Source organism: Metarhizium album, assembly GCF_000804445.1.
Source record: "Metarhizium album ARSEF 1941 chromosome Unknown scaffold_36, whole genome shotgun sequence".
Lineage (NCBI taxonomy): Eukaryota > Fungi > Ascomycota > Sordariomycetes > Hypocreales > Clavicipitaceae > Metarhizium > Metarhizium album.
This window is the reverse complement of record NW_024467610.1, coordinates 123,541-133,194: the sequence shown is the minus strand read 5'-3', so window position 1 is coordinate 133,194 and position 9,654 is coordinate 123,541. Positions and strand designations below refer to the sequence as shown.

The 9,654-nt window shown below is 52.7% G+C and overlaps 4 protein-coding genes across 4 annotated transcripts; 2 read left to right on the top strand and 2 right to left on the bottom strand.

Moving 5' to 3' along the window:
* On the bottom strand, positions 1–593 carry MAM_07800 (uncharacterized protein; the record flags this gene model as incomplete). Its single annotated transcript, XM_040826598.1, has 3 exons — positions 1–69; positions 118–405; positions 477–593. 3 exons carry the CDS (start codon positions 591–593, stop codon positions 1–3), a joined length of 474 nt encoding a protein of 157 aa, XP_040675437.1.
* Positions 594–958: 365 nt separating this feature from the next.
* Positions 959–2,574, top strand: MAM_07799 (uncharacterized protein; the record flags this gene model as incomplete). The annotated part of the gene is made up of 3 exons (XM_040826597.1): positions 959–1,043; positions 1,107–1,421; positions 1,493–2,574. 3 exons carry the CDS (start codon positions 959–961, stop codon positions 2,572–2,574), a joined length of 1,482 nt encoding a protein of 493 aa, XP_040675436.1.
* A 1,888-nt stretch (positions 2,575–4,462) lies between these two features.
* On the bottom strand, positions 4,463–8,139 carry MAM_07798 (uncharacterized protein; the record flags this gene model as incomplete). The annotated part of the gene is made up of 4 exons (XM_040826596.1): positions 4,463–7,422; positions 7,480–7,829; positions 7,912–8,010; positions 8,087–8,139. The coding sequence occupies 4 exons, from the start codon at positions 8,137–8,139 to the stop codon at positions 4,463–4,465; spliced, it is 3,462 nt and encodes a 1,153-aa protein (XP_040675435.1).
* Positions 8,140–8,919: 780 nt separating this feature from the next.
* On the top strand, positions 8,920–9,558 carry MAM_07797 (SNF9 family protein; the record flags this gene model as incomplete). Its single annotated transcript, XM_040826595.1, has 1 exon — positions 8,920–9,558. One exon carries the CDS (start codon positions 8,920–8,922, stop codon positions 9,556–9,558), a length of 639 nt encoding a protein of 212 aa, XP_040675434.1.
* Positions 9,559–9,654: the final 96 nt, after the last annotated feature.

Below are 9,654 nucleotides of genomic sequence, written 5' to 3'. Positions count from 1 at the left end.
TCAGTCGAACCTCTTGAGCTCAAAGACGCGAGGCTCTTCGTTTGGTGTGCTAGATGGCTCGTCCTGGGACTGGCGGCAGGTCAGATGTTGTAAGCAACAGTCTTGTCATGTGCATACATTTTTTGCTGATTCATTATCAGCCTTTTCTTTGCTATCCTCCCTCTTATCTGCGTTCTTGCCCTCGTCCTTATCCTTGTCCTTTTCCTTGTCCTTTTCCTTGTCCTTGTCTTTACCTTTTGACTCCTTTTCTTTCTTCTTGCGCTGACGTTCTTCGTACTCCTTCTTTAACTTCTCTGTTTCCTCGGCTATTTCTCTCTCGCGCCTGGCTTTGAGAGCACCCTCATCTATCTTCGGAGAGCAGAAGTAGGTGTCCTTCAAGTGCGATGGACACACGTAGAAAAAGTCCTGCATGGACGTTAGACCCCATTCTTAGCGCCGACCGTACAGCACGTAGCACGCAACATGTCGAAAGCTACCTTCTTGTCCGGCGTGATGAGAACGGAAGTGCTTGGCTTGTAGCAAACGTCACAGGGTCTGGCTGCCCCTCCGGCGACCTTTCTATGCGTGTAAAGATTGGGGAACGGAGCTGACATGGCTCCGCCGACGGACGTCTCTGCTCCCGAATGAAGTCTCTGTCCCAGGGCAAGGGACGACACCCTGCGGCAGGCTTGTCGTTCTTTGATGGTGGTGATGAGGCTGCTGCCAACGGATGGATGGACGCATTCGAGTCTCGACGGACCCCTCGGCGGGGCAAGGGCCAAAAAAGAAACCCAAAATTATTATGTAATCATACAAGTTCCACGCCGACATCGATTATGTAGCTTTGTTCAGTCGCCGCGCCAGTCACAGCCGTGGTGGCAAGCATATCTTTTAATCCAGAACCGCTCGGTCAATTGCTTTCTCCATCACGTTCTTCTTCGCTGGTACAGGTCAATTGGCAAGCATGGAACCCGTCAACATGGCTACAGCCCTAGACTCACAGAGGCTTGGCCTCATCTTCCAGTCGCGTCCGGACATTATCGAGGGGATCGAACGAGCCGCTGGTAAGCAGGAGGCTCCGTGAACAATGGCCGAGTCGCTCTCTGAGGCTCTAACGACAGTTCCAGATTCGCCCGGACGCATTTCTCTCTTCAACAAAATCGCCGGCCACGTCTACGGCATGCTACACAACGATGGCGAGCCCGCCCTCAAGAGGCGGAAAGTCGACCCTGCGACGGATGCTGCGAATGGCACGCAACAGGCAGCAGCAAGCTCCGGGAACGCTTCTGACGAGCCCGTTCTACTACATGTCAAGGAAATATCCGTCTCGGTTCCCCAAAGAAAGAAACTCGAGATATGCCTCAGCCAGAATTTTGTTTACGCTAGGGCCCCTGGAACGGCGGCCCCTGTTCCAGGCATGACATACGCATGGAAGGACATCGGTACGCGTTTGCGAGCCATCTCGATCGACCGCCACTGGGATACAAGTTTCCAAGCTCCTGACCTTTTGCAGAGTACCTCTTCTATTTGCCGGTGCCAGAAAAGGCGCAAATACAGCACAACTACGTCCTCTTCCCACGGGGAACATGCCTGCCGTCCAAGGACAGTCCCCCGACCGTCGAGCCGCTGGTCTTCACAGTTCCTGCTACCGCGCCCAAGGAGGGTACCGTCGGCGGCACCGAAGCGCCATCTGCTGCCGCGGTATCGGACACGTACGAGTCGCTCTTCCACTGGGCATTTGAGAGGCGGTTGCGAGCCGCCGGGAACGCCCGAGATCTCGTCGCGGCCGATCCCAGCAAATTTCACAGCGTCGTTCGCCAGCCCCATCGACCGAACGAAAGGGCGGTGCATGTGAGTGGCTTCCGCGGCTCCAAGGATGGGTATCTGTTCTTTCTTGACACCGGAATCCTGTGGGGGTTCAAGAAGCCCTTGATCTTTATTCCTCTCAACCGCATTGCTGCGATCAGTTACACCCAAATCCTGCAGATTACTTTCAACATGGTGGTGGAGATTTTCTCTGGGGAGGGTGAACCAAACGAGGAACTGGAGTTCGGCATGTTGGATCAACAAGATTACCGAGGTATTAGCGATTACGTGGCGCGCAACCGGTTGCAAGATAGGAGCATGGCGGAGCAGAGAAAGGCTAGGCTTCAGCTTGCTGAAAACAGGGGCCCAAAGAAGGGCTCGGGCGAAGGTGAGGGTGGTGATGCTGAAGGCGGCACCGAACTGGAGAAGGCCCAATTCGAGGCTGAACAGCAGCTACAAAACGACGAAGACGAAGACGAGGAGGATTACGACCCTGGTAGTGAAGGGGACAGCGAAGGATCCGGAGGCTCTAGTGACGAGGGCGATGATGACGGCGATGGAGAGGAGTACGGCGACGGCGACGGCGACGACGACGAAGACGAAGACGACGAGGCGCAGGCAGAAGACGAAGGGGTAAATCCGGAACCGGCGTCAACGCCTGCGCAGCGGCCGAGAGCTGAACCGGTCAAGAAGACGTCGCACGTCCCCGTTCGCCAAGGATGGGCGGCAATGGCAAGCTCGCGACCGACAGACGACGTGGACATGGAAGAAAAGTTTGAAGTCATGTAACGAGTCGCAAAGGGTTGCTTGTATTCTCCGTGTTTACGAAAGCCACGAAGCTCTGGGACAACACTGTAAGGCTTGACAGTCAATTATCGACATGTGCCCAATTTTATGCCGTACAGAAAAGGAACATCTCGGAAACAACATGTACATGTACTCTCCTGCAAGCCGCGTCCGTGATCCTCGCACACTTAGCTGCACTGAAACGAAGCCGTCAAGGCCACCCTCAGCTCGCCTCATCCCTAGCAAGATGCCAACACAGCCGGCCGTCCATCATCCGCTCTTCTCCCCGTCCGTCTCATTCCCCCAGACCATCAGCTGCCTCGACCTACCATCAACGTACTCCCGCGTGCTAATATCCTCATCCTTCCTCTCTTCCCCTTGGCCCAGGCAACTCTCCAAAACTCCACACCGCTCCTGGAGGCCGAACCCCCCAAAGGGGCGGAATGCTCAGCCTCTCTCTGCCACCCGGCTTCCTCACGCGGTGCACCGTGCTCACGTACTGGTCGCTGGTGATTCCCCGCATCAAGTCACCAATGTTCACCATGAATGTACGAGGAACAGACGGGCCATTGATCACCGGCCTTGGCGGTTGAAGATCTGCAGCCCGCCCTGCGAATCCGGTCCCATGATAGAATCGTGAACAGCCTGAGCTCGGGCAGATGGGAAGTGGCCTCCTAGGGGGGACTCGTCTCCATGTGCCTGCGCGCATACTCCGGGACCGCCTATTTCGGGGTCGTACGTAGGATAGTACGTACGCCCAGAAGAATCCGCCAAGGGGCAAAGCGGCGATGGCCCGATATCTTGCCGCGGCCCGGCGCGATTCGCGCCTTCAGCTTCGCGTCCAGGCCTTGTGGTTTCGTCATGTTGTTGTGGTTCCCTCCGACTCGGCTCGCGCTGCCCAGTCATGCAATGTCTCTGTGGCTCCTGAGTACATGTTGAGCACGACAGTTGCTGGCGAAAGGAGCTGGGGAATGTCGGGGTTTTCCATCATGTCCGACAAGACGAGGAGGTCCCATGACGTGTTTCATGATTGCAAGAGTCTTGGCTACGTGCTCCGTTTTGACCCCAAAACAAACAACCGGACAAATCGGATGGATGCCACATTTGCTTGTTTGCATACAGCTCTCCAATGTAGGCTTCGGCAAGGCCCCGACTGTAGTCTCGCACCTAGACATCTCGTCAACGACTATCGCAGGCTGCAGAGCACACAGCGCCGTCTGCTTGAGTTGACCGTCCCGTCTGGACAAGCCAATTGTCGGTCGTGGCCGAAGTCAACATGGAGGAGTCGCAAGCACATCAATGACACAGGTTTTGTACAGAGGGCAATTGCCTTGCTTGTTCTGCCTATCCAAGTGTGAATATACAAGAAAAACGAGCGAGCGCCATGAGAAAAAATATATGCAGAGGCCAACTGCCATGTTTGTTCCTGTAACAATCTTCCAAAAAACGAGTGATCGCCATTCGCCATGCTTTCCAAACAACAAACTAATAATGGTATCTTTCCTTGACGCAATGATAAAAATGCTCAACTTCTCCATTCCATCCAGCTCAACGCCGCCGCAATGCCTGTATGCAATCATAACCATATCTGTAAGAGGCGAAATGCTGTCATGCCGGCTCAACAATAAGACAGAAACAAAAGCAAAGAAAGTAAACATAATGATACACAGAAGAAGAAGAAAACACAATGAGACACAGAAGAAGAAAACATAATGATGCACATGAGAAGAAGAAAACACAATAAAACAAAGAAGAAGAAAAGAAGAAAACATAACGATACACAGAAGGAGAAACAAAATGTGATACAGAAGAAGAAAAGAAGAAGAAAACAAACAATCAAAAATCAAAAACGCCTCATTCCTTTCCCAATTCATCATAATCATGCAATTGCTCATGCTCGAACTCGAGTGGATGATCGTGTAATTCTATTTGACTTTGCTGGGGTTCCGTTCTGAGACATTCCCAGAGTTGCTGCGACCTTGGCGGCGCGCTGTTTTTTCTGTGTGGTCGTGGTTTGGGTGGGCTTTGCGATCCCGCTGCCACCTGAACTTGCGACATTCTTGCCTTTCATGGTGGCGATGCGTGACTTCCTGGCATCTTTGCCATGGTGTGCTTCGAGAGGAGTTTTCCATCCAACACACTTGCGGCCATTAGCTCCTTTTGCTGGCGCTTCAGGATCACGATTTTCCTCGGTGGCCTCCTCATGAGGTCTCGCCTCCTGATACCTGGCCAAGACCTGCGCGGGATACTCTGCATTGCCCCTATTCTTGAGAGTGTTCCTTCGAGTCTTGTTGGATAGTTCTTTTTCTTCACTTCGAGTGTGGTTCAATGCAACATGGCTGCCGTTGTGTCGACCACGCAAATTAATGGAGGTTGGGATAGATGATTTGGCGGCAGAGACAGGCTGCTGTCCTCGCAATCTAGTAGATCTGCGAGTACCTGTGCCAGTTCCTTCTGCCTCTTTCTCCTCATGATGGTTTTCAGTGGTTCCGCCACCATTTGTAGTCGAAGGAGGTTTTTCAGTCGAGTCATTGTTTTCGCTTCCAACCGCTGTGGCTTTGCACTTTTGGGCTGGTTGTTTCTTCCCTGGGCCAGGATTGCTGACTCGTCGAGCCTTCTTAGGGAAGGGGGCAACAGACGTCTTCAGCGTAGAGTAGGAATAGGAATCTTGATTCTCAGCCTCTGCCTTGCGCTTGCCCTTCTGGGGGCTTTCGACATTGGGACTCTTAATTCCCAGTGGTGCACGTCTCACTGGTGGCGCAACCGGCGACCCAGTTTCTGTGGTGGAGAGGCGCTGCTGATGAGTTCGCTTGATAAAGTCTCTCATATAATCGCGTCCCGGGCTGTCTTCGCAAGGATTTCGCTGAGCAGGCTGATTGCCATGCTGAGTTGAGCTGTCAGCTTCAGTGAGCTTGAGCTCTTGAGGAGCAGAGGCGGGCGACGTCTGTGAGGCTTCTTTGACCTGGGAAACAGATCGATTAACTGGTGTGAATGAAGCACTCAATTTTGTCTCGGGTGAAGGAGTCGTAATAGCGGGAGCCTGCTTCTCCTCGACAGTCAACACAGGAGAAGTGACGAAGTCGGGAATAATCAAGGTGATGTCTTCATTTTGAATCGACGAGGGCAAGATGACTTGCTCAATTTGAGGTGATTCTTGACCATTTGTCAAGGCAAGCTCATTGACCTTTTCAAAGCTAATTCTTGGTGATGAAGACATGGCTGATGGGGTACTGGTGAAACGAGATTCGTCCATGCCCTGGTTGTAAGGGAATAGGTGTGCATACTCGGTAGGCAGCTTAAACCTAACAATGAGCCTGCCGTTCTCTTCACTGACCATGACCTTAGCCTGGCCATCACAGTGGTCGACAGCAATCTCGGCTAAGCGATTGATTGCAGGAGGACTTGAAACAGAATGAGCAGCAGGAGCTCCGAAAATATCGGGATTCTGGCACACATCAATGTTGTGCAAGCCGTCCATGTGCATGACTCTGCGGTGAGCGGGTGTGCTCTGGACACCATCGCCAGACCTGCGACCTGTCATTTTGCCCCAAGAAATGGCCGGTGTCATTGAAGTCAGAGTAGCCTCCGAGGAAGCCGGTTTTTCTGGAGTTCGACCCCAGCCCGTAAGAGTAGGCTTATCGTCACCAGCGGCAGCTTGGTGCTGCAACAAGGTAGGTGCTGGTTGTGCAGTAGTGGCTGTGTCGAAGACGCCTTCGCTCGTAAAGTCATATCTGCGAGGCGAGATTGTCTGTCGACGGGCAACCTGGCTTCTGACGTGGCTGCGAATGACAGGTTCACTCTTGCGTCGAGTGATCTTTTTCGTGGTCTCCTTTGCTCTACTAGTAATAGTGCTGCTGAGCCACGTAGGGGCTTTGAAAGTGGGAGAGGAGGGCCCAAACTTGAGTCGAGTTGGATCAACAGACGAAATTGGGTGCGTAGAGGGTCCATCAAGCTTGGGCGTCGATGTCGGAATGGATTCAACTAGGCCCAGGCCAGGTCCGCCATTCGACTGTGGAGTAGCAATCTGAAAAGGAGGAGTTGAAGGTTCCGACTTGGACACCCTTGGAGTTGTCTGCGCGATCGATGGCGAGACCTTGGTCAGTGATAGCTGAGGTGGCAGGGACAGATTCACGGTCCGGTCCAAGTCACAGGAAGAGTCAAACGAGGGTGCACAGAAGTGCTTCGTCGGACCAGGAGAGAAACAAGGAATATCAGCAAGTGGTGAAGAGGATGCGCCATGAGCGGTGACACGAGCCAGTGGTGAAGGACTCTGGGCCACCTTGATTGAAGAAGGCGAATCAATAAAAGCTGTGGAAGGCGACCCAAGAGATTTGACAGGAGAAGAAGCCACTTGGAGGCTAGTTGCAGGCAATAGCTTGACGACACCATCGTTCAAATGACGAGGAGAGGCCTTGAGAGGTTCAGCAGGAAGCGGTGACTTCTTGGTTGGCGATTTGCCAGACTCATCCTGGAAACTAGCAAGCTCAAGCACGCTCAGAGGCTCAGTCTTATCTGCAATATCCGGCAAGCTTGGTCTGCCATATGCGGAAACTCGGACTCGGGGGTCGTAGCAGCCCATCTCCTTGAAAAGGAGGGCTACATCCGTAATGGAACCCTCCGTAAACGTAATTCTCTTGCGGCCCCTGTTTGTGGCTTTGCGAACGAGATGAAGAACTTCAGTGTACGTCAACAGCTTCCATCCGCCCCAGAGACCGTGTGGCTCGATGCAATCGTTTCTAGCGATGCGTCGCTTTGCAGGAATAGTTAAACCATGGTTCTTTGTCTGCAGAAGGCCGACCTCCCTGTGGAGAAGTTTTGTGTCAAGCTCCAAAAGTCCATTGGCAATATCCACTGCATGGCAAGACAAGTTAACACAAACGTGAACGAGAATCTTGCTAGGAGACGTACCTTTAGCTTTCATGAACATATAAGTAACCATAGCCCAAGAGTCAGGTCCGCCACGGATTTCGATGAGGAATTCAGTGGGTTTGAATGAGTTGCGTTTGCGAGACTTGCTCGGCGGCATCTTGCATCTTGTCGGCTCTGTCCAGGCGGCAATGCGCTTGGCGGCAGCAATTTCCGAGCTCCCAGACACGAAAAAGCTGGTTCCATAAGGACGTGGCTGTGGGTGACCAATTCTTCTCATGATAATACGAGAAAGATTGGGGTTCTTTGAAGGGAAGTATTCGGTAGGAATGCGATGCCATGCTGGTTCTCTTTGGACTGGAATTGGTGCTCGTAAGACGCCGACCCAAGACCTACAAATGCCATCAACAGTCAGCAAGTTCAGCCGCCAAACGAAGTCATTCAGTCTTGTGATCTGATGTGAAGCTTTCATACGGATTTGGGTGGCAAGAGCTGGTTTGGTTCTTTCCATCAGATGAAGTGCCGTTGTCGCGTGCCGGGAAGAAGACGATGGAGGATGGGGGCAAGTTCAAGCTGCGAGACGCGTCATGTTAGTTTCCCGAGGTCATGAAACGAATTTGCAGGTGCTCCATCGGGAGGATGCACTTACCTGATACTGGGCTTGAGCCCAAGTCCCCAGGTTTGGGGAGTAGGCGCGTCCATGAGGTCGGCCTACGGAATCGTTTGTTTGGAACGCGATTGCAGTAAGTGAAAAGCTCCCGGCTGGACGGGGCAAGCGCGTTGCAGATTGGTGAAATCGTTTTGCAAACAGCGTCGTAGCAGTGGTAGCAAAGATTTCGTGCTAGAAGCATCAAAAAAAAGTGCAAGTGCAGTGTGAATCTGAAAATTGCTCTGAATTGTTCGTAGCAGTAATTGGTGACGATGGAACAAAAGGTGTCCCCCTCGTAGGTTCATCAACATTTGTTTACACGAGCCCAAGGAGCATCGTTAAGCATCAGAGGGCGCTAGTCCCGGGCTGGAAATTAGTGGATTCTGTCGACAAAATCCGTTCACGCGCCTGTCGGTAAGCGACAGTGAGTCGCGTAAATGGCATCGTTACGCGAGGGGAGGCTGGATCAGCCATGACATCGTCATCACATGCCATCGTTCCAAGAGCTTCAAAATAAGCTTCCAGGGATGGCATGATCTCGTCGCTTGTGAAAAAAAGCATATTTAGCGACCCCGATGTGATTCGCAAAGTGGGTGAGTCTCTTTCTGCTGACTCATCCGCCCTTCTGACGCTGGGAGTCCGGGACAAGGATGCGTCATCCCGCTCGACACAGCCCATTTGGCTGCGACATTCTTGCACCACTAACCTGCATGCAGCCCACGGTTAGACACTTCAAGAGAGCCTCCGCCAAAACTCAAACTCTCCCATCGTCCGCTCGTAATATTGAACTGCTTCCCATCTGCCATCCATCTGCCACCCATCTGCCAGCCAGTATGAACCGAATCTTCGGCTCCAAACCGTCTGGTCCAAAGCCCACCCTCTCCGGCGCCATAACCAACATCGACACGCGCATCGCCTCCATCGATACGAAACTAAAAGCCCTCAACGGTGAACTATCCGCCTACCAGGAGAAGCTGTCCAAATTGCGCGAGGGTCCCGGCAAGCAAGCGATCAAGCAAAGAGCCCTCAAGGTCCTTCAGCGTCGCAAAGCCTACGAGGCGGAGAAGGAAAAGCTCGAGGGCCAGGTATGGAACATGGAGCAGGCATCCAGCATGCAGGATAATTTAAAAAACGTCATGACGCAAGTCGACGCGATGAAGACGACCAAGAAGGAGCTGCAGAAGCAATATGGCAAGATTGACATTGACAAGATCGAGCAGCTGCAGGATGAGATGGCGGATTTGATGGACGTCGGGAACGAAATTCAGGAGAGTCTGGCAAGAAGCTATGACATTCCAGATGAGGTGGATGAGTCGGAGCTGGATGCGGAGTTGGAGGCTTTGGGGATGGAACAAGAGTTGGAAATGGAGTTGGGGGGCACGGTGCCTGGGTTCTTACAGGACGAGGTAGTGCCCGAGTTTGTGGATGAGCCTCCGCAGACGGAGGATAAGATGAAGGAGGCCGCCGGTTAGGCGTCTACATGACAAGTGCTGCATATTCCCAAATCCGAATACCATCAGCAGCAGGCGTTGATTTGCGCAAGTTTGCTTTGGGTAATGTAGCTCCGG